Source organism: Anser brachyrhynchus (assembly GCF_964034855.1).
Source record: "Anser brachyrhynchus genome assembly, chromosome: Z".
In the NCBI taxonomy this organism is placed as follows: domain Eukaryota; kingdom Metazoa; phylum Chordata; class Aves; order Anseriformes; family Anatidae; genus Anser; species Anser brachyrhynchus.
This window is the reverse complement of record NC_137697.1, coordinates 10750116-10774962: the sequence shown is the minus strand read 5'-3', so window position 1 is coordinate 10774962 and position 24847 is coordinate 10750116. Positions and strand designations below refer to the sequence as shown.

At 40.8% G+C, this 24847-nt stretch overlaps 1 protein-coding gene and 1 long non-coding RNA gene across 4 annotated transcripts in view; one reads left to right on the top strand and one right to left on the bottom strand.

Annotated features, from left to right (window-relative positions):
• Positions 1 to 1285: 1285 nt before the first annotated feature.
• Positions 1286 to 6931, bottom strand: LOC308186109. Its single transcript, XR_013943914.1, has 2 exons — positions 6655 to 6931; positions 1286 to 1769 (listed from the first exon to the last, which is right to left on the bottom strand). It is a non-coding gene; the product is annotated as an uncharacterized lncRNA (long non-coding RNA).
• Positions 6932 to 7128: 197 nt separating this feature from the next.
• The window catches only part of OXCT1 (3-oxoacid CoA-transferase 1), an 89573-nt gene continuing 71854 nt past the window's right edge, over positions 7129 to 24847 (top strand). For 2 of the 3 annotated variants that reach the window (XM_080575019.1, XM_080575020.1), the window contains exons 1-3: positions 7129 to 7484; positions 9857 to 9965; positions 11397 to 11487. In XM_080575019.1, the coding sequence (XP_080431145.1) occupies positions 7401 to 7484; positions 9857 to 9965; positions 11397 to 11487 (284 nt within the window). In that variant the 5' untranslated portion in view covers positions 7129 to 7400. Of the gene's footprint in view, positions 7485 to 9856; positions 9966 to 11396; positions 11488 to 17437; positions 23642 to 24847 lie in introns of those variants that run through there. The other variant, XM_080575021.1, reaches the window with a different exon arrangement.

Here is a 24847-nt window from a genome sequence, read left to right as displayed (position 1 = left end):
ATGCCTGGCACATCTAATTTATGGGTTCCTGTAGGTGTCAGGCTAGGAGAACTTGCTTACAGTAAACTTCACCCCAGCCTCCAACTGTAACAGATTACTGTGTTTGTGGTTCAGGGTATTATTTCACAGTTGACCTTTAGCTAACAAAGAAATAAGGCCATTTGGTCAAAAAAACAAATGACTAGACTCATGTCCCTACTTGCATGGTCCCAGCACTTCATTGTATTAATCTAAGAGTCACATAATGGTTTGGTTTGTGAGGTTGGCTTGCTTATCTGACTGAATGTTGCCTTTTTTTTTTTTTTTTTTAATTCTATAGACTAAGTATCAAGCTTATCTGGGTGGATGTAAGCAGCATAACTGGCAATTTTGATGATTTTCCCCCAGACAGAGCCTGTAACTTCCTTTTGAGACTGTTATGTGTAACTTACCCTTGGAGAACATACGTCAGTCTTGTAGTAAAGTTTTGTGCCACAATAAGAGGCTTTATACCGTTAATTCCTTTGGATCATAGTGAAATTAAATCTAATTGGGATTTTATATTAGTCATTGTAGCATTTAGTATTAAAGCTTTTCTGGTTCTTCATGGGCTGCTGGAGGGGAGCAATTCTGAAATGGGGTGGGGAAGAAGGAACATGTACTTGATAAACTTTTAAACACGGTAGAGGTGTCATGCCTTATTTTGGCAAGCATTTCTTTAATAAGAGTGCTAGTTTAAACAGCTGTTCTGCTTTCTTGCCCCTTCTGTCCCCTCTTTTTAGGCTGCCTTGTAGGTTGTGCTCATGCAGTTGTGTGTGATGAACATGACTGGGAAGCTCATCTGTGTTCAAAGCCTCCCCACCCCTTTTTCTGGGCTACACTGAGTGTTCACACATGCATGTGCCTGCACCTTCCTTGCTAGTGCAAGAAGTCCATGTTTCTAGTGCACTGGGTGTGGAATAGGATGAGAAGTGTCAATCCACAGTTCTGGCTGGTGTGCTGGAAGTCTTTTACCTGCAAGTGTGACTGCTGGTATGACCTCTTGAACCTATGTTCAACCAAATGCCCAATCTTTCAAACACATAAGGAAATAAATGCAAGCATACGGATTTTGAAGACCGGTTCTTGTCACAGGTAGCTCTTCCATTATGGCACACAACTGTTGAAGTGGTGAGCCATGATAATAGTGATCAAGGTTTTATTCAGTGTGGTAAACAGGAAATATAAGATTGTTATCCCATGATAGGTTTTCTGATTCCTGTTGTGGTTAGCTTGCAATTGAATGAAATTCTGGAAGTGCTTGCTTAAAGTTATTAACACTTTAAATACACTACAAACAAAAAGCACCATACTTACTTATTGGATGAACAATTGAGAGTCAAGTGAATTATACATCCTAAAGGCCCATTAACATCTTATGGGAATCTGAGGCACTTTTTGCCATTCCCATAGCAGTTATTTTCAGTTCAGTATATCTAGTTACCGTGGTTACTTTAAAGACCTCTGTGCCAAGCTTGGTACAGACGTAGCACCTAACTGAGGCCTTACAGTTTTACATGAGGACAGCCGTTGCTGCTGGAGGAAGATAAAACATCAAACTGCTCACTCTGCCTGTCTGAGAGTTCAGCGGGATGCCACAGGGTGTCTCCACTGTCCTCAATCCATTCCAGGTTTTAAATTGGGATGTTTCATAGCACTGATGTCAGTCTCGAATGAAAAACTGTACAAACCCCCAAAAGCAGAGTAGTGAAGTCTCTGCGAACTATTGCAGTATAGCTTCAGGCTGGCATCTGGGAAAAAAAAAAAAAAAAGAAAAAAAAAATTTTGGACCTTTGAAGAGCTGTTTGGAGCTAGTGAAGTTGAAAGCAAGAGGCCTGAGAGCTTCTCAACAAATAGCTGTGTGCTTGCAAATGCAGGGAACTTACCTGCTGTTTAGGCTTTTTTTAGCTTTTTTTTTTTTTTATCTCCCTTTGTGTGTGTGTTTGTAGGACTGTATTTAAAAACAGACTGTTACATTTTGCCAAAAACAGGGGAGAGCTGAAGGAAATCCCCAAAATTTATGACTAAACAATTCCAAAAGGCCTTTTAGAAGTTGGATGAGTGAATGGTAAGGCTTCTTTTTAAATCACCTTATAAAGAACATATAACAATATTTTCAGATTTTGCCATCTATCCCATGTGTAAGATTAGGTGCCTTCCTAATTCTTCTGTTCATTTGATCGAGACTGAGAAATGAAACCTAACAAGAAACAACTGTCACATTTTCCTTTTGCATGTTCAGATCATGCTTCCCATTCAGAATGTTGACCAAGCTATTGATGGACTGCTCCACTGTACAGGGGAGGTCTGCGCTGCAGGGAGTTGTTCCTCCAGCAGCTGAATTAGGCAAAGCAATGCAGATGAAAATGTATTGGCACCTGGTTTTGTCAGAGCATGCAGGGAGCTGGCTCCCTAGAGAGTAGATGATGAAATAATTATGTGGGCTTGGACTCTGTGTGTGGATTTGCATGCCAGACTCCTGTAGCCAAGAACTGGTGCTTGACACTTAAGCACCACACCCATGAAATGGATGGCAAAGTCCAAGTTTCACCTGTAACTCTGGTTTCCTCTTTGAAATTTGCAGTCTAGGCATGTTGCTTTTCTTCATTTCCAGCCCCACTGGCTGTCCCGTAGTCTCAAGGTGCAGGACTAACTGCACTGAATTACAGGGCGTGTGATTTGTTTACTGCATACAATTTCTGCAAATGCGGTTCTGTGTTAGAATCACAGAATGGTTTGGGTTGGAAGGGACCTTAAAGGTTACCCAGTTCCAATCCCCCACCATGGGCAGGGACACCTCCCACCAGACCAGGTTGCCCAAAGCCCCATCCAGCCTGGCCTTGAGCACTGCCAGGGATGGGGCATCCACAGCTTCCCTGGGCAACCTGTGCCAGGGCCTCACCACCCACATAGGAAATAATTTCTTCCTTACATCTGATCAAAATCTACCCTTTTTCTATTTAAAACCATTCCCCCTTGTCCTATTACTGCACCCCCCGACAAAGAGTCCCTTCCCCAGCTTTCTTTTAGGCTCCCTTTAGGTACTGGAAGGCTACTATAAGGTCTCCCCGGCGCCTTCTCTTTTCCAGCCTGAACAACCCCAGGTCCCTTCTCATGTTAATGTTTTATACTTCTTTCTATCAATTACGTTACCAGATACAATGAAAATATTTCATCACTAGTAGTTTAATAAAGTCTTCCTGGGCTCTGAGTTTTAAATACGTTCTGTTTGCTTATGAGATTTGTTTGACCATAACCCATGCAGCTTATTAATGTAACGCTGAGTTGCAGAATCTGGAAAAGCCTGTTACAGCAGTGCTAACAACATGTGCTGACACGCAGAGTGTCAGCTGCTCAGGATTCCTGTTTCCAATTTGTTTCTGTAGCCCCTTATGTCATGTTTACCTTTAACCCTCAACAACACTAGGATTAGAGTGTAAAATAACCCCATTCTTTCTGCTTGGCCAAAGGGGAAAAAAAAAAAAAGACTTTCTTGTTCTGTTGCACCCTTGCAGCAAAAAGCTTCTTCTCAAAAATGAAGAGGTTCAGGAGGGTCAGGCTGGGCGTTAGGGAAAGGTTCTGCACCCAGAGGGTGGTCGGGCACTGGGACAGGCTCCCCAGGGCAGTGGTCACAGCACCCAGCTGCTGGAGTTCAAGAAGCATTTGGACAATGCTCTCAGACACATGGGCTGATTTTTTGGGCAGACCTGTATGGAGCCAGGAGTTGGACTTGATGATCCTTGTGGGTCCCTTCCAACTCAGGATATTCTGTGGTTCTGTGACATGATATAGAAATTCTTTTGTTCAGTATTGGCTATACGAAAGTTGGGCATCCTGCCTAAAATACAAGTGCTATAACGGAAACTGGAATAGCGTGAAACAAACAAACAAAAAATCCCTCTCAAATTATTTTTCATAAGATCTGCTTATGCGGTTAGTTGGTTTTTTGTTTTTCTTATCTAGGTGAGCCCTGATATTCTATTAAGTTATTCATTGTAACAAAAATATTTGTTGACTTTCTTTAAGCTGCTCAGGAGGTCGTTCAGGGGTAAAGAACTGCTCTTGCCAAAGAGTTGTTGACTCTTCTTTATTATGTAGCTTCAGGATCCTTCCACATTTTAATTTCCTTTTTGGTCCTACGCTTTGGCCCCTCAAGAGAAAATGTTGACAGAGTTAGTTGGCAAAAGGATTCCTCAGCAGTTCCACAGGTTTTCCTTCCACAATCTTGGCACTGTGATTCTCTCATTTCCTTTAATTTCCATAACTCTTTAGAAGGTGGCTTTTTTGTTTTCCAGTTGATTTTTGCCTTTGGTTTAATTTATTTACGAACTTTCATTTGCTAACTCCCTGCTAATTTTTATCACGCATAGTTTTCACTAAACCTGCAAGTGCACATTTTACTTTGTAAAGAGTATTTTTTTTCCTTTTTAATTATTTATTTTCTTCTGAGCCTTATTAAGAAGTTGAATATTTAAGTTCACATTGCTTACTAGTGTAATCATTGGTCAGGCAGGTGGCAGCCCTTTTGTCTTCCTCTAGGTAAATACATCTCCTGTAAATGCTATGAGTGTAACCTAAAGTTTTGAATGGTTTTGCACAGGAGCTTGCAATTATTTTCATGTTCTTAGATGAAATTTATTTATGATTATCCAATGTTGTTATGTCTCTATCATGTAATTCTCAAAAGGTCTCTTCTTTTTATTCTTCCTTTATTTGCTTTTCCCTGTGATATTCCCCTCTTGTAGGAAGATAGTGATGTTATAAAATTATCTTCTTTAAATTTTCTTTGACTTTCCATTCCATATGAAGGGATTTAGATTAATTTCACTATATCAAAGATGAGTTTCTTGTGCTCTTGAATGATTAATGTAAAAAATACCCCAGTATTTCAAGTAAAAGTATTTAAACACCAACCTCTTGTTTCAGAATTGGGACCTATTAATGCATTGGAGGTAAGTCCAGGTGTTCTGTGTGTATTCTAGATGCCATATAATTTAAAGAGCATTCCTTTCTGCATGGTCCAGTGTGTGATTTTTCATGCATCAGTAACTGTGGGGTTTTGTGAAATTCCAATGGATCTGAAAGAAAGTAATTTGCTAACTTTTAATTAGGTAAAATCTAGGTGAACTACAAACATTACAGAACTTGTATAGAATTTGTTCATTTCAGAGCTCTGGTTCTCCACCCTGTATAGATGGATGAAACAGATAAAAAAAGTCTGCCTATTTGCTGACTTTGATAACTTTTGCTGGACTTGGGCAAATATTAAGTATTTCACTGTATTGCAGTGCTGACTTTGTCTTAATATACTTGATAGTAGTATTATTAAGCTGGTGGTATAATGTTATACATGATGATTAACCTCCAAAATACATACCTACTGACTTGTTTTTGGCACCAGGTGCTCAACACTCTCCCACTATTCATTTATAAATGTAAATGTGAAAAATGTTTGACTTGCATGTTACCACTGGTACCTGGTTTACTTCATTGAACAAAATAAGATCAAACAAACTACAAGTATCTTTGATTATTTTGGAGACTTTGACTACCTGGTGATAGCCCCTTGTGTGAAGAGCTCGAAATCATATAAGAAATTAATACAAAGTAGATTATCTAACATCCTTTATAAACTACTCCAGAATAAATGATTTTATCTGCTCATTCAGCAATGTTTGAAACTTGCCAAAATAAGATGCTTATGCCCCAAAACATGTGGACCTTGCACAGTCTTTTTTGAATAATTTGGTTTTATAAAATCTATAGCACCTCATAAGTAAAAGTTATATCCCCCTAATTTCCTAGTTCATTAACTACTTTATATGGGCAGGATTATCAGCTTTGCATAATAGATGTTCCAAGGAGGTATTATTACTCATGCACTTGTACCTACTGCATGCAGTTAGCCCCCTTCCTCCAGCCTGCAGATAAGAACACCCTTGGAATCCCCACTAGTCCAAAACCCACGTGAAATAAATGCTAGTTGAGTATCTAACAAGTACTCAGAAGTGAACAGTTGGGTAAGTTTGTGACTGCACACTGCTGGTTTAAGGATACTGAACTAAACTAACATTTAGATGAACAAGTTTTGCAATACTTAGAGAAAAATTCTTCATGAAAGGAAAAAGGATGTAAAGGATTTACAAGTCTATATGAAATTTAGGTAGAACTGAGGTTCAGAAATACAGTTCTGTAAAACTTGCCTGCAGATGTTTAGCCCTGAGAAAATACAGACCCAACTGTTACTGCAAGTTCATCAAGCCCCTGTAAAAGGCAGCTTTTGCCACCTAAAAGTGCCCCAGACCTAGCTGTCTAGCTAAATCCAATGGCTTGGGGAGAGGGGAGTATGTTAGTGACCTGGAGCCCAGCAGGAACATTACCTCCACCACACACTTCGCTGGTGTCTGCAAGGTTTGTGTTATGGGAACTGTCACTACTGGTGTCCTTGAAAGCATGTAAGGGGCACTTACAGCGTGTGGCACGTCAAGGTGACACGGCTGTGCTCTGCTCGTGGGCGCCAGAGGCCCATGTGTGCCAGGCTCGGCCAGCACTCTGAGCCAGATGAAATGGGTGTGCACACTTCAGAGTGAGACTAGCAGCACTCTTTAAAAATTTGCCTCCTTTGTGGCAGATTACCTTGCTGTGTGTTTTCGCCGCCGTAGCTGAGGAGGACAAGGCTGGCAGCTGTGCTGGAGCGAGCCTGGAAAGGAGAACAAGAGCAGTCTGACAGGCGAGGAGCGTGACCACCCGTCATGTGCTGGGGGCACTCCTCCTCTCCTGCATCCGAGCTGCTGCTTCCATTTTTCTGTGAATCTTTGTTCCACTGGGCATCGCCGGCGCATGAGCTGATCGCCTGGGGGTATTTTTAGAAAGCGTAAATAATGGTGGAGGCATGCTTTGAATTCTCCTCGTCGCAGCAACGAGAGGTGCCGGCGCTAAGAGGTCCACGCCATGTGACTGCCTAAGGGAGCGTGCGTCTATTCCAGTCGTCACATTTTCCACACAAACATAGCATCCGACTGCCCGGCGGGGACAGCGAGGGGCCCGGCCATCCCCGGGGCCCAGCCCATACCCCAGTTACACCGCCGAGCCGCCCCTTATCGCTGCGGAGCCGCGGGGCCGGACCCTCCTTCCCCCTTCCCTCAGGCGCCGGGCCCCGCCTCGGGCGCGGCCACGTCAGTGGGCGTCGGGGCCGAGCCCCTCACCCTCCCCCGGCACGCCTGAGCCTGCGGCGGCGCCTCTCCCGGCCGGCCCTCGCTCAACCGGCGTCGGACAGCAGCACCAGCCGCCCCCTCCTCCTCCTTCATCTTCCTCCTCTTCTTCTTCTCCTCCTCCTCCTCCCCCGCCGGCCGCTCCCTCCCCGCGACCCGCGCAGCCAGAAGATGGCGGCGCACAGACTCCTCCTGCCGCCGCTCGCCCGCCGCATCCTCCTGCCCGCCGCGCGGACACGGGGCGCCGCCGCCGAGGTGAGGGGCGGGACGGCGTCCGTCCGCCCGTCCGTCCGTCCGTGTCATCCATCCGTCCGTCCGCTCGGCTTGCGGCGGGGCGGCGCTGACCTTGGGGGAGACGGGGAGAGGCGATTCGGGGTTCGGCCCCGGAGCGCGGCTCAGCCGCTCCGATGAGATCCGTGGGGCCCCTGCCCGCTCCCGTCTGACCCCCCCCGGCAGCCGCCGGCCGTCGGTTCTCTGCTCTCCGCCCCCTCCCTCGCCCCTTCTCGGTGTTCCGCGGTGGCGTTGGGCGGCGGAGCGGCTCACCTGCTGCCTCCTGCCGCACGTGTGGGGTGCCCCGCGTGTCTCCGTGGGCAGGTGGTCCTGGCTGCTTCTGCCTTCGTTTTGTCGGGTTATGGCTTGCCCTTCTGCAAGGCGTCCTGCCCCTTAGCTGGTCGTTCTGTCGCTCTGTTAGCCCTCTGCTCCCGTGTGTCCTGCTTTGGGCTGGGGTAGCTAATTTTATTCCTTGCAGGCATGGTGCTGTGCTTTGGATCTAGGGTAGGAGGGATGCTGACAGCACACCGATGTGTTAGGTGTTGCAGAGCAGTGCTCGCACGGAGCCCAGGGCAGTACAGCCCCTCGTGCTGCCCGGCCAGAGAGGGGCTGGGGGTGCACCGGGAGCTGGGAGGGGACAGGGCCGGGACAGGTGGCCCGGGCTGGCCGAAGGGGTGTCCCACACCGTGTGGTGCCGTGCTGAATGATAAAATGGGGGAGAATTGGCAGGGGTCTGCCATTGCTTAAGGACAGGCTGAGCAATTGCGCTGTGCATCACTTGCTTTGTGTATTCTTTTTTCTTCCCTGTTAATCTCCCTTTATCTCAGCCCACCACTTGCTGCTCGCCTTCCTGGTTGTGTGTCCACCCCCGGCAGGGGACAGCGGGCGGCCACCGTGTGTCACTGAGCTGCCAGAGCCACGGCCACCACCTGGGGCTTCGGCTTCATGCCCTGGCGTGTAGGGACACACTTTGCAGTCGTGCTGCAGTTCCGAAAATGTGTTTCTGAAGGAAATAGCCATGGGGCTATTGAGCGTGGGGAAAAGGGTCTTATTTTCAACCACTACTGTTCCCGCTTAATAATGTTTTCCTGAGCCCCTCAAAGCAGAGGAGCATCGATGTTTCCATTGGGAAGGAAAGAAGCCTCCATTCAAAAAGGTTTTCTGAATACTCAGTGCAAACCCTTCTAGCCTTAATTTTATAAAGGAGGCGGTTTGTGTAGTTTTGAAACTGAGCCAAAACTGCTGCACTGGTTATAACTGGATCTTAAGACGACTCTGCAGGGAAGAATACTGCCATTCTCTTTACGTTGTGCATACATTAGCTCGGTTATTATTTATTTACTCATTCTTCTCCTTCTTTTCCAGTCTACAATTTCTCTCTTCCACATCAAATTAGAAGTGGAAACACCAGTAGCAAGTATTTTGACCTCCAAATATGCTCAGTTTTTCAAGACTGTGTCAATATAGTGTAGTGGCTTACATGTCAATTGCTGCTGGAGCACTGACAGTACTTCATGAGTATTAATCCGTGATAATATTACTGGGAAATGCTTCAAGGGGAAAAAAAAAACGTTTTAGGATAGCTGTGATCTAAGAATATAACAGAGGACTCATGATGGTTACTGTTGAATGGCTTTCCACTATCAAGTCTTGATTTTGGGATGGGAGTCCTATTGATTTCCCTTTTGTCCTCCGTATTTCATTGTTTGTGGCAGTCTCCCTGATTGTGGGTTGTTCTCCAACAATGCAAATAGTGCTAAGAATGCAGGAGGAAGCTGGGCATCCCTGCTTACCACACTGCCAGCATAGGCTGTACTTCACATTGCTCCTGGGTGTCCACTCAGAGTTTGTGGTGATGTTGGCCCTCTGCTTCAGCGACTACTGATTATGCTTGGTGTCCGGATACTTTGGAGCTACAAGCAGTAATGTATGGGTTGGAGCAGTCTACATGTTGCTCAAATTCGTGTTGAGGAATTGCGTTTGTGGGTCTGTTTACAGTAAGTCACGACTTCTCGACAATTTAAGATGGAATTCAGAAATTTTAAATATGTTTGAATATAGCGTAATGGATGCAGTTTATATGAGGCCTAAAGCCTTCATAACACATATGAATGTAGCAAAATCTGATATGATTTGGGGGATAGAGAGACAGCAGAGTCCTTGTTCTAGACTGCCTAACCCATGTATCTTTCCCTGCACCCGTCTATCCCTCCTTCCACAAACGCGTAAGCTTAGTCTTTGTCTTAGCAGTGTCTTTTTCGTACATCTTCCTCTTTAGTTAGCCAGAGGAAGGGTCATCATTACAGAGATAACATATAATACATTTTATTCACTTACCTCTTCTAATGTTGTTCCAGATTTCTGGATGCTATTTTTCTACCAGCTGCCATCGCAACACCAAATTTTATACTGATCCTGTTGAAGCTGTAAAAGACATACCCAATGGGGCAACTATACTTGTTGGTGGTAAATATTTAAATTCTTTATGGATGAAAACTCATATTCTATCCATGAGATAATTGTGGTTCTTTTAATGATATCTAATTTGAGAATCCATATTCTTGTATAGGTATTTTAAACAAGTCATTTCCTGTCTTTCTACCTCTGCTTGGGACAGACCTTATCAGTAAGCATATCCTGGTTTCTTAGTTGAAGGAAAAATCCTCAGAAAAAAATCATTAGCTTTTTTCCCCACTAATAAAGCGTTAGACTTTACTTGTGTCAATTTGAATGCAGAAAGTTAATTTGGTCTTTTGGATTAACATCATTATTTCAGACAGTGAAGAAAGGCATTTTGGTGTGATTATTTTCATGCATTCTGTGCTCTGTACTTGCCTTCTCGCTGGCTCTCTGTGACCTTGAACAAATCGCCTGAGCTGTTTGACTATTGGAAGTCAAAATAACTTACCTATGTTATGCTGAATGGTTATGTGTAATATTTCCAGAAGAGTCAAGAAATTGTGTCATATTGGCTTTCAACATGACTTGAGCTGTTAAATATTCTAGATGTTTTTCACAGTTTCATGCTGTTTAACCTCCTGAAAGAAAAGGCAATCTCTTTAGTTAACATGCCATAACTGATTTTTAGTACTGAGGAAGAGTAGTGAATGTAATGTTGTAAAACATGGGAAACATCACTAGAGATCTGTAGTAAGGCAAAGAAATGATAATTCTTCCTATTTATCATTTTGCCTTACTACTATATATTTTTTGTTGTTGTTTGATAGGAACAAAAGAAAATCTGAGATTCAGTGGTTGCAAGTTAAATGATAGTAGTCATAGTACTAGCCTAAGACTGGTGCTTCAAATGTGCTATCATACTTCATTTTAGGGGTACGAGGTTCTTGCATAATAGGCAGGGGTGTGAGGTGCCTCAGCCTGGGTGGAGATCTGAGTTACTGTGCTTCTAGTTACTGATCTTACCCAGAAGTTTAAGATTTCCAGATTCTTATCACCTGATTATAGGTTATGCTGTATGGGAGAACGCTTTGCTCCTCTCGTTTGACGTTGTTACTGTTCATTGGTACTGAAGGTTAGTTGGGTGGAAAGGGAAGGAGGAATAATGTGTGTAAGGGCATGGTGAGTGGTTAGGGCACACACCAGGAGAGCCAAGGTCTTGGAGCCCTTCTCCAAAGGCTGTTTGTGTAGGAGTAGACTCTGATGTCTTCATTGCGTTAATATTGCTAAATTGCTTTAATCCAAACTGGGAAGCATCCAGTGACTGGGAGATTCCAGTACTAGTGCACACCGCTCTTCCCAGAAGTGTTGTTTTCTTTAGTCATATAAAGTGCTCATTCTATTCAGAAAAGACTTAACTAACCAGTGCATGTTCTCACTTCTGATTCAACTGTTTTTCAAACACTTGCTACATATTCAATTTTCTTTCATTTTACACAGGTTTTGGATTGTGTGGGATTCCTGAAAACCTCATTGGGGGTTTGCTGAAGACTGGAGTAAAGGGAATTACAGCTGTCAGTAACAATGCAGGGTAGGTATATGTATGTTTGTGGCTTAATTCCGTTCACGTGAGAAGGCTGATATGTGTGAAAAATAACTATTTTTCATCATAAGGTGTCTGACAATTAATATGAAAAAAAAATTAGTATGAAAAATAGTTGTGTCAGTTTTATTTTTGGAATGAGCCCAGAGAGTACAGTACTGTGTGTATATATACCCCAATTTGTCAGGGAGCAATTGTTGCTGTGGAACATAGCAATTATGTATATTTACATATATATAACCGGTTGATTGTAACTGAAAATATCAGTCATTTGTGTGTCTGTAAATTTCTAGATGGGAATTTTTAATTACATTTTGATGCTTTCTGACAAAATTTTATTACAGCTCTGTTACTTTAAAAAAAAAAGAGAGAATAAGAGAATAACCCCACAGCAGTAGAGAATATTTATGATGGGTCAATGGAGAGACTTTTTTTGTGGGTCTTGAAATTATTTTTTGTTAAATATTTGCCCATTAAGAAATTCATGTGAGGTTGACAAACTTTTTACATGCAATTTCCCAACTTCTCATTATGGTTATTTTTTTACACAAGCTGCTCATCCAGTGTACCTAACAGTCTTCATGTAGAGAAATAACTACAGCCACTTTTGTTAAAGTGCATTAATGGAATAGAAACAAAATTAAATAAAAATACTGACATGCAGAATGTAGTGATGTGTATTTGAAATTGGCCTGGTCAATAAGATGGATGTTCTGCTCCTTGCAGCATGTTGGATGAGTAGCATATGCAGGTAGCCCTAAATTTGGTTCAGTAACTTTACACATTAAATACCACCTACAGCAACAAAATAATCTCAGTGTAATTTGATTCATTGTGGATTTAAAGAATATTGAAAACCATAAAAATTCCTCATTTATTATTTCCTCTCAAATGCAACATTCAAAATTAAGTAGTTCACAAAAAATGTAGTAACATGGGAATTTCCAATTGCTGAAGTTACACATCATTACAGAAAAGAAAAAAAGGGTAAGAATGCTCACACACCAGCTTCCTTACCACCTGGGGTGTATAACCCTATAACCCCAGTAGATGTAGCTGTGAAAAGACTCTTGTTTCACAAGGCAGGAGTTTAGGATGAGCCCTCAAAAAAAAAAAAAAGTTTGCTAAAGGTACATCTAGGTACTTGCACCAGAATAAGGGAGAGATGGGTTTATGTGAAACAGAAGGGTTGTTTGAGTATGAAGAGCTTGATTCCTTGTGTGAAATGAACGTAGACATCAAACCCTGCTTCCTCAATTCCTCCACCCTTGCCAAAGAAGTGAATTAGGTTTGATCTATCTAGTAATGCTTTGTGCTCTTTTCATCTGCGTCATTATATCTCTCCTATACTTTGTCCATAGTTTTGTATCCCAATCTATTTTGTTTTAACTAGACTGAAGTTAACATGATTTAAAACCAGAATATCATTCAAAAATACAGGTACGGAAGCAATTATAGCAATTAATAATGAATTAAAAAAATGTGTTTTACAAATCATTGTCCCTTCTCACATAAAATATTTCGGAACACAGTTTCTTGGTAATAGAACAAGGAAACACCAGAAATCTCTATGTGGTCTTTTGCACTACCTTTTCAAATGCAGATTTAAACGTTAACAAGAGAAAGTACTTTCTTCTGTTACCTACTGTAATCAGCATTGTTTCCTGGATAATAAGATAATACCAACCTGTAGATTGAAATTAGCAGTGGTAATAGGGAGAAGTGTTTCAGAAAATGTTATTCTTTAAAAGCTTGATATTATAAGGGAAAAACTGTATTTGAGCAAAATCAGGCAGTAGTTTTTTCTCAGATATATAATCTTACAAATTTTGGTATATTCTTTTGGGCAATCATTATGATAATTCTGAAGAATTTGAGTTTGCACTTCCAACTAAATTGGCAAAGTATATGGCCCTCCTGTTGCATCAAAAAACTTCTGATGTTTGATAGAAGGTCACACAGCTACTGAATGAGTTCTGCTAGATATAGATATGAGACATTTATGCTTAGTTCTGTTAAGGTTCTCACTTCTGTTCTCTCCTGTTCGAGTTCTTTGGACACCTTAGAAATAAGCCACCAGTTTTATTTTTGTTTACTTTTAATGAAGTACAGTTGTGGTTCTCTTCTTTTTTATTTTTTACTGTTTTTAGAAGAAACTTTGTTCCTATAGATATAATCCAGGCAGCTGAAGTTCACAATATGTTAATCTTATTTTTTTTTCCAGTTCCTCACGCTTGCTATTGTGCATGCATAATAATGAATATAATTTGCATTAGCACTTAGAGAGTCACACTCAAACCCCTCAGTATCCTGTTGAAAACAATTTCTGTTGGATGCTAAAAAGGAGACAAAGAGATGAAAATTGTTATGAAAGATCAATCATGTAGAAGAGCTCAATCACTTTCCTTATACCCTTATTTCTGAATGACATGCGTCAATAGAGTGAGTGCACAGATGCTTCTAGGAGACCTGTAAAGGTTTAAGTGTGAAGAGAGAAGCATTGTGGAATGGAACTGAGAAGCAGACACTTTCTTTTTTATTCTATAATATAGAATATCTAGTATATGACCAAGGTTGTTGGTGGTGGTATAGGCCAGGTTGGATGGGGCTTTGGGCAACCTGCTCTAGTGGAAGGTGTCCTTGCCCTGGGCAGGGTTGGAACTGGGTGTTCTTTAAGGTCCCTTCCAACTCAAACCATTCTGTGATTCTTTAATTCTGTGATAGGTTGGAATTAATTTTGCTTGAAAGAGTTGCCCTGAAAATTCTTTGGTCTTTGAGGCTGGAGAGATTAGTGTCAAATGTTTGGTTTTCCGTGAATGTTCATGGAAGGCTGATAAGAACCTCACAGAACAGTATGATGATCTGTGCTTCCCTTTAGGCATACTCAAAGTGTTGGTATTTGAGTCTGTCTCCAGTGCAGGCTTCCACCTCTACAGATTTTAAAGGCATTTCAGACCTGCATCCTCATTTCCTTTCGTATACCTGCTAATGGCTGTTACCTTTGAGGGGGTGTTGGAGCAGCAGTTGTGCTCAGGCTTTCCCTGTAGGTGGTATCATATATGATGATTTGAAAATGCCCAAGAACATATGGGTTTTTCATGAAAGCTAGTTTGTAAAAAAAAAAAAAAAAAAAAAAAACAAACTGGTTTTAATCTCATATTAAACAGTATTGTCTATTTTGAAATTAATTTAAGAATATGGCCTCATCTTTTGTTTTTATTTATTAACTATTATATGGAATTTAGCCTGCTATAATTTGATAGGGTTTGACATCTGAATCAAATCACAGATGTTGTCATTAATGAAGTCAAAATTCTCATCACAGTGAGTAAAACCATTTAAGCATCTTAGAATACCATAGCAAAAAGCATAGTGATACTACCAAGTATCGCAACACTAATAAATAGATTTGAAAACTGAAATTCATATGCCCTGCAGCAGTAGTATTCAAAGGGTGAGTTGTTCCTTTAATCTTGGGGTGTCAAGTACTTTGTGAGGTGACTAATTTGCCACTTTCCAAGAAGCCTCAGGATTCAGTATTTTGCTTTGGTGCTGAGTGTTACGCTGCAGCTGATACCCTGCTGTGTTTCATCTTCCTGACTGCAACTGCTTTCTATTCTCCAGCTCTTGCAGCACACAGGAGGTAATTGGCTGTGGTTAGGCTTTTTTTCATCTGGCAGTTGGGTTAGTAGGCAACTTGTAATCGGAGCAGAGAAGGAGCCAAGTATGCAGACAGGCAGCCTCTTCGAGAGAACAGTGCAGCAACACGGATTAAGTCACGTCTTTCAAAATGCGTGAACCACGAAACGTTCTTACAGAGAGATCTGTTTGTGACTTAAAGAGCAGCAAGGGAGACAATGCTTCGCTTGCATCTAGGAGAGAGCAGGAGGAAGTCCTGTTGGACCCTTAGCAACTCCTTTCTTTTAGCTGGAGAGAAGGTTCAGCCAAGTTTAGAAATGCTTGGCACTGCAGGGAAACAACTTCAGAGGAGTATGTGGTCACAAGTTCACACCTTACTGTGTTGTGCTACAGTGCAACAAGGAGGAGATTCCTCCTGCAAGCCCTTCCTCGATTCATATGGCTGCTGGCAGGTAAAGTCCTGTTTTGACCTGTGAAAGCCTTGCCAGGGAGGGGATGTACAGTACTGTATGAGGCGCTCTTGGGCACCTTAGTTAGAAACATGATCCTGCTCAACACACTGCTGGTTGCTGTGCGCTTCTGTAGTGCCTAAGCTATGCACTAGCCAGTGAAATGGCATATTTAAGAGTAGTTACTCTTTTGCCAAACCAAACAAAGCAAAGTGTTTGAAAGGGAAGCAATACAAATATCCCATATCTCTGCTATTTACACAACGTGCTGCAGGGGAAACTGGGGCTTGTGAACCATGGGAGATACTTAAAGGCGCTATAGTGGGTAGGTGTGCTTTTAAAATGCATACTCGCACACCTTCCCTTATAACTTGTTTTGCCTATGTTGTTCATATTTTAAGTATTTCCTTTACAAAGTATGATTACATGCCCGTTAAATTTAGAAGATTCTATTTCAGTAACCTTCTAGAATCCATTTTATTTTGTCTTTGCTGCATTGTTGTTTAAATTTGGTTAGCTACATATACATCAGCGCACCCTTATTTTAAATCTTGATTCAGTAAATTCCCAACATAGCTGTGACTGACATACAGTACCTTCTTGCACGTGTTTTTTTTGTCATCTGCCCTATGACTTCGTAGTACCTGTTGCATACTGACTTCAGGTTATAGTAGACTTGGACATTTCAGGTCAACTTATGCCAAGGCTTCCATTTTTGCAGGCTTACAGGCCTATTGTTTCAGGATATGTGTTGCAACAAAACTAATCTTGTCATTAACAGTTAACAAAGCCAAATATTTAAAATGAAAGTTTACAGAATTGGCTCCAAATTGTTATTTTTCATTAATTATGCTTCATGAAATGGTTAACTAATTTTGGGTATAAGTACATTCTGAGATGAATACCTTTATTCTGTCTCTACCATCTCAATAGACTGACTATGTGCTAGGTAAAAATGAAGTCTGTTAGTCACTTAAACTAGCTGCACATGTGGTCTGACTGTTATAAATGATCTACTTCCCTCTGGGTTTTGTCTGCTTGTGGGATTTAAACATGCATTCTTTCTGAATGCAATAGTATTGAACAGTAGGGTTTCACTTACAGTAAAAATAGAAAAGTCACAGCTAATATATCTTAATTACTAATCACCTGAGCGACCATTTTAAAGGAGGTGGACCACATGTGGTCAGATTATCAGAGGTTCAAGCTATCTGCTAAGAAGGCATTAGCAGCTTTTTGAACCTTTGGTTTCTGTGCTCGTTTTGGAGAAGTTATTTTTATGTTACAATATTATACATTACTAAGGAGAAAATATCCGTGGGGTAAATGTTTGGTCATTGTGCCTGTATGCACTAAGTTACTAGTTCAGCTGAGTCTAATGTATGGTTTTCATAATGGACTACCTGCAGGTAGAGAGTTGCCAGACAAGGAACTATTCAATGGCAATCTTGTGATGCACAGTTTAGATGGGAAACTTATTGTATGACTGTGCGTCCTATATTCATTCAAAAGCACGAATGGTATTTTTCTAGTTTTAACAACTAAATATTTTGTTTTTAAGACAGGTTTAATAAACTTTAACATAGATAAAATTTATCTCGTTTGTCAATAATTACTTTGAGCTAAGTCTGCCATCTTTGACATAAACTTCCTGTTTGTTCTTGTGTATGTAATTCCCATGCCCTAATTCCTTCCTTATATATTAATGTATACGTTTCTTTCCTTTTATGTCAAAAAAAAGAAGTCTTCTGGTAGAAGTCACATCCCAGATTCACAGCAAGTTGAGAATTTTTTCCATGTAGCATATCAATAAGGTGTTGAGTGCTTCTAACAATCATAAAAGTGACAATCACTTGATTCAGAGTGAAAAATGTAACTGAAGAAGTTTATGGGAGAGCGTGAAGAAAGCTTGTATGTCACAAAGATACAATCAAGATAATGCTCAGAAGATCTTACATTGTGATGTAGTTTCTGCATACATAAGAAATTCTTTAAACATCTCAAACATTCTTTCACAAGTGAAATACAAGGTCACCAATGACTCTTATCTTTCTTACATATGGCAAATTGCCAAACTAATGGGGAAAGGTCTGTAATATATTTTTAGTGTGAAGATGAACCTTTTGGGCAATTTACTTCTTTTTTCCTCTGATATTTTTTTTTTTTGTAAGACTCTAATTGGATGCTTTATTACAACTGTTTATAGATTGTTGACCCTCTTTGAACTGCAAATCCCTCAAGATCTGACCAGGTCATCTTGCTAATTTTAGTGTGGAGGTTATTTAGGATTTTGGCAGGGCAAGTTGTACTAAACTTTGCACTACATGGAACTATTGAGAAATCAACTCAGAAGATGACTTGCAGGTTGCAATTACAAATGAGGAGGACCATGTAGGTAAAGAACTCAGCATGTCTGAAGAATTGTGTCAACTTAATTTTAGAAAAGTGTCAATAAAAGTTAAACTTAGCTATCAGCCAGGAGACTGAAGTATGATGCATGCATGATGTAATTCACATATTTAATGGATTAAGTCTATACTATTTAACTTCACTGCAAAGGAAAAATAGGGTAAATTTTAAAAGCTCTGAATGGAGTTTGTTGTTTTATTTGTTGTATTAAAAATGTGATATGCCACTTCATAGCAAAAAGAAAGACAGAGAGGAGTCCTTGCTGCGGACATAAGTTTCCAATGTGCAGTACTTGTCTTTCTCAAAAATTGTCTGCCTTCACACCATTTTGATGGACTTGGCATATATCTGCACTAGTCGTTCATACAAGCAGTGGTGCATCTTTTTTTATGGAGGAGGAGGATGGCAGAGGAACAATACTGTTATTTTGCTGTGAGGCTGAAGCTGAGATGGAGTTACTGGAGCAGAGAGGTTGGAGTTTCCCTGAGAAGGCTTTACTAGTGGAGGGAGAAGAGTGCAGTGCAAGCAGTGTGGAGAGTGAGCAGAGGGAATTTAAAGCTCAGTCATGCTGATAGCTTGCAGGCAGGCCTTCATGATTCCAGCAACCATGGGCTCCTTTTTCTTTCACCTTTTTCCCCTCGGAGTGAAAGGGGCAGTCTCAGTCTGCTGAGCTGAGAGAGGTTCAGTGCATCGTTTCCTTCGTCCTTTGCCATGGGCTAAAAAGGTGGTGAGAGAGATGCTATGGGTTCTGGAAGCTGTGACCTGCCCTGCTTTCTGTCCTACCTCTTCCTTCTGACTGGGAGTGCCTTAGCATACTGAAGCTCCAATACTTCGGTCTTCTTCCTCTCTTCTCAGTTACCTTCCCTAAGATAGTTTCTACCTCTCTTTTCTGCCTTCCATTAACCAGTTCTCAATAGGACAGATGGAAGAATGTGCTAGGAGAAAGGAAAAAAAAAGAAAGTTAAAAACAGTTTCCCTCTCTCTGTTAGTTGATTCCCACCCCTCATCTTCCTCTCATTCTCCATGTACTTTCTTGGTAGTGCAGAACAGAAAAGAAGCAGAAACAGCATATTGGCTTAGCTGGCTCCTCACTAATCTTTTAACCTAATGCGTAAGGGATTACTGTGGGACATGCTCTCACAGGTAGATGACTGGACAATGCAAGACATCAAGTGCTGCTAGATGAGTGATTGCCCACATTTATTTTATCCTTGATTGCATGTGCTTAGGTGTCTTCTGGCAAAGGCCATCCACTCATTTTCTGCACAAAGTCTACAAAGGATCATGTTCTGATGCTGCCAGGATTGCACTTTGTGATGATTATTGTGGGGCTGTGAATGTGCATCACTAAGAACTTGGATGGTTTCTTCAGGCTTTTTTCTTGTTGGTCAAGTTTCATGCTGTAGTTAGGGCAGCCCCTGAGCATGCAACTTTAAGGCTGTATTACTGACGAACAGATAGTGTTCGGTCCATACCTCTCAGCTTGGGAGCCCACCTGGACTTCCTCAGGAAGTGTGAACCTAGCAGGAGACACAAGCTGTGTAACTTGGAGCAGATCCTTTTGAGGACTGTAAAGCTAAAGTTACAAAGTAAAAAGAGACTAGATGAATCCTCTTTTAAGTGGACAGAGATGGAAGAAATTATTTCTCTCTCCCACTTCTAGCCTCTTGCCAGGAAAATTTCTAGCTCTGGAATGGATCCGTACATTATCAGGTTTCGTGCGTAGCTGTGCAACGCTGTGACTTGCCGAATGCTTAGAGAGAGACTGCTCGTGTATCTCCAGAAGCTGACTAGTGTTTTCATATAAAGCACTCTTCAGAAGAATATCTGTATGTCAGAAACCTTGGGACTACAACAGGACTAACCAAAATAGTAGGACGAAGAGAAGTATGCTTTTTTTGCAGCAACAGCAAGTTTCAAGAAACTCTAGTTTCTGCTTGAGGAGGGGCCTTGCCTGAGTATTTTTATTACATGGTTTTCTTTCTCAGTCTGTGGTCTCCAGGGATGATGTAGTTATCCTTCCATCCTTCCAATCTCCATATTGTAGGAGGAGGAAGGTCAGGTACGTCATCATGTTAGCTCCTCTTTGTCCAGCATATTTTTATACTACAAAACCTGAATATACACGTTAACCTTTCATATCCAGTGACCTCTGGTCTTGGTGTGATCTCCTAGGAATATCCACCTCAGGTCCCGGAGAATCCTTGGGCAGCAAGAACGGAGAAAAACTTCTCTTTAAGTGACATAGAACAAAGCCATCAAGCTAACTGATGCTGCTCACTAGCAGTTTCCAGTGTTCACAGTAAGGGCAGCCAGTCCTTTATACATATACTTGTGCTTTTCTTTGATACATATAAACGTCTTTACAAAGGCAGAGAGGAGAGTGTAATTAGCACTGTTTACTGAAAAGGAATGAAAAGCCATCTTACGTCTTCTGCCAGAGCAGTGTGACATCCCAAGTCTGCCTTTTTGACTGAATAGTAATGCAAATTTCTGTTACCTGCTTCATTGGGCTGTGTAGGGCTTGTTGGTGTGTGAAGCTTGGAAACTTCATAAAGTCATCTTCCCTGTGATGCTGTAGAATGTATCTTATTTGAGACTCCCAGGAAATAAAGGTCTGAGAACTGCAAACTACCTTTATCTGGAGTGCAACATAGACATGTTGTTGAGACTATTTGAAGTGTATTTGAGATTTGTGGGCTAGATCCACCTGGGAGTCTTCTTTGGCTAGTTTTTTATTAGAAAAGGCTGACCCTAGTTTTTGACAGGAAGATTTTGTAAGTCTGAGAGGGACAAAACAATAGAAAGGAATTCATTACTGAACAACCAGACCTGCTGGACTGTGATTACATTTTCCGGTCAGTGTCACGTTAGATCTCCTTTTCTGTATTCATTTCATGTATTCTATAGATTCAGATTTCATCCTAATACAGAACGGGAAAGTTAAAGAAATCTTGATGGCTTTGAGGGTAAAAGAAAGCATTCTCTGTCTCTGTACTTTCCTTCTTCTGACAGTACACGTAAAAGCTGTAACAACTTCCACCACGCCTCTTTCCTTCCTGTCCAGAGCAACACATTTTTATTACACTCACCTTTGTTTAAATTTTTAAGGGACTGAACCCAGGTTCAGGATTCATTCTTTCCCTTTCCATTCACTCAGTGAAGGATTTTTCTTCTTAAAGCTATTATCTGATAGCAAGGGCATTGCCTGCAAGAGAGATATTTAGTGATAACATTTTCAGTATAAACAAAGCTTAAAAATTCAAAGAAACTTTTGTGCCCAAAACAAAAGGACCAAGAAAGCAGTAGAACTTGGAAAGGGAGGACAAGCAATTAACAATCACCCTAAAACAAACAAAAAAGTTACACTGAATGAAATTTCCCTAAATCAGAAATTGGTTTTTACTTTCATTCCAGAATAGAGATATTAACTAAAGGGCAAAGCATGGGGAAAATGGGAATGAGAATAGCTTTCTGGTAGTTGTGTGAAAAGTTGGTTTCTTAGAATATTCAAGTGTAAGGAAAAAAACACAGAAAACATAAATTTGGATGAACTATGCAAAGTGAGATTTTGGAGGGAAATGAAAAATAATGTACATGAAAGGTTATTGATGTGCTTGAAAGGTTATACAGTGTCCATGAAAGAGGGTTTTTCAGCTGGAAACCTGAATGCATGTTGCATATAATTGACGTATGATATAAACATATAGGATGAGTAACAGCAATTGGATTTTGTGATGCTTCTCTGAAGATGAAATCCCAGAGAATGGAAGTAATTCTGAGTGGCAGGCAGGCAGAGCTTCTTGGTGCATGATTGTCTGAAGGCAGAATGCCTCTTCTCATTGTGCTAGGAAAAAAAGGCTGCATGGCCTGTGTGCCCAGTGACTGATCCTCACTGCAGTTTTATTTTTGAATAAATTGACCTCCTTTGAGATACGGAGAGTGACTTAGAAACACCTTGGTTTGAGTGTGACAGAATAACTTTTTGTTTAATTCTTAGGGGATTTTTGTAACTACAAAGCTTTGTTTGAGAGGTGATACTTTCCTGCAGTACATGAGAGAAACAAACATATCTGTACGGGATCTAGAATGAAGATATGCAGAATCCTGCTAAGGACTATATGCTCCAGTAGCTGTTGCTTAGCCTGTGGAAGCAGAGAGTAGAAGTCTTGGTGAAACGAGGCAGAGATTTCTTTATAACCATTACAAATTCGCTTTTGGCCCTCTGCTGCAATTCCTTTCTTAAGTGCACGTGTGTTCACAATTTTGCCTGTGTGCAGGAATCTCATGTCTGCCTATTTCTGTCTGACAGCAAACTCCAATTTGTAGACAGTTCAAAACACTGCTCCACCATAAAGCTCTGCAGACTGTTACTTAATGTACCTTTTTTTACTGTGCAGTACTCTAGTTATACAGCCCCTTTAAACTGCTGTCAGATATTAGCTGGTCTATCATATTTGCTCATTATTATCTTTTATAATGATAAATCGGGGTTTGATGGTTTTCTTTTGAGAGGGATTTTCCTGCTTTGACTGACACTACAAAGCAAATTGTGGTGCTTGTATTTTTATTTATTTTTAATCCCTTTCTTTGCCTACAAGACTTCTTGTTTTACTCTGTTCTCAGCTTTTTTAGTTCCAAGCCTCTGGAATTTGTTCCTGTGGGGAGTTAGAAATATAGGTTGTTTCCATGTGGCACAGATTTTATTCTCAAGGCTTTGGCATGCTGGAACACTTTTGACATTGTATGGTATTGCATCAGAGCTGGATTTCTTTTATAGGTCAGAGTTAGAGAGTGGAGAAAGCTTTTTTTTTTTTTTTAAGTCAAGTTCTTTACAACTAGAGAACAAAAAATAAGCTTGAAGAATCATACAAGAGAATTTTGTTTTACTTCCTCATGCATAGTTTCCAAATTGCTTGTGTATGCATAGAAGTAGGCTGCCAACTCTTAAAATAGTCCTCATTATACACGCAGCTGCGAAGGCTTTCTGACTGCACATCTTGCTCTGTGCAGCTGTTGCAAGTACTGTGATAGGAGGGGAATAGCTGGTCCTGGTACTGCTCTGCTCAGCCCCTTCTCACTTTGCATACAACACTGCAACGCATGCTGCAGTGCTGGCAACCAAAAGGGTAGTTGTGCTGTTGTATCAGAGAGCGAGTCAGGCCTGGTACAGCCTGGAGAAGAGACAGCTTGGACTCTTTAGTGAATTTGGGTTGATCGCTTAGGAGAAGCATTCAAAGGCATCCCCTGAGCTACCTCATTCTGCCTGAAACTTAAGACTTTCAAGGCCTCAGTGTGTGGAAGAACAGCTGCTGTGAGATAAGCTTATGCTCTGCGTTGATTTGTGGAGCTTTCTGAACAGTAAATGATGGGAAATACTACATATTACATACCACAACAGAAATACTGCATTGGTCCAAGTTAATTAAGCAGAATTAAACTTCAGAATAAAAATGTGTAAGCCTGTGGATTATGTTCACCATTACTGCTTTTCTATTATAAAATAAAGACTGATTGTGTGCTAACTTTTTGAATCTGGCCTTTTGAAAGGATGCCAGGAGGTCACAGCTGAGATGTGTAAAATGGAATGCTAAAGTGATGGAGTATCAATATGCATTGAATGAGGTTTGGTTGTTGTCCAGCAGGTAATTTCCTTTGAACTCCACTATTTATTGTGCAAAACAAATAACTCTAGGCACACTCAGCATCAGTACTCTTTTTTTTTTTCTTTTTTTTTTTTTTCCTTTCCCATTGCCATACCAGGGTTAGGGGTTATGCTTAATGATAATTTGGGTAATGTATAAAGGAAAGTGGTCTGATGCATTACTTTCTTCATGTGGTCATTGGTGGAAAGAGATAATTTCTGACTATCTAGAGAAGGAAGAGCACTGTAGACATCATTATGTAAGAATGCCAAGCGGGTGAGATTAATATCAATAAATGATATATTTCATATAATCTTTAGTATAATAGAAATTAATATAATTAAAAAATACAGACAACCTTTGGGAAGCTCTTCTTCAGGAGTGGTGTTTTCAGTACGATGTGTGTATTGTAAATGCATACATGCTAATTACAGTGTACTGGGTTTGATTTCTTATAGAACACTTGTAATATTTTTCAACATTTCTTATGCTGAAATATGACTCCACTGTGTGGATAATCTTGTTTTGCTGAATTGAGACAGCTGTTAGCAAATACACATCATTTTTGTGAGGTGCCTCTGCATCATGGCATCTTTCCCATGGTGTGTGTGGAGGGTCTGAGTTCTCCACTCATGTTGCAGAGATCAACATAGAGGTAGAGGAGCTTCACACACATGTACCAGTCTGCCAATATCCCACATAATGTAGGTATGTGAAAGAAACATTTCTTTGTAATACAGTTTCTGTTTATTTCCCTTTTTTGTATCATTACAGAAACCTGAAGTATGTTCTGGTCCTATAAGTACAAAATACAGGGTGGCAAAAATCACAAAAATGCTAAAGACTAACAAAGACCATCTTTAGGACATTAGAATTTAGGAACATTTTGAAGCAGTGGCACAGGAAAACTTCTGTTATCTTTGGCATTCAGTTTAAGCTGGCATTGTGACAGACAAGTATATCTTGACTGCAATTTTAATGTCCAATATAATGTTGCTAGAGTAGACAATTTCTTAATAAGAAAGTGGAATATTTACTGTAGTAAGAAAATTTAAATATAAAAATTCTCTTGCTTTGGGTACAATCCAGCACTGTAAATGTGGATGTACCTTTCTCCTTGAGCTGCTAAACAATCACTTTAACTGGCCTTCTCCCTAGGGAGCAAGAGTTCAAACAAAAAATAAGTCTCTCTTTAGTAAAAGCCTG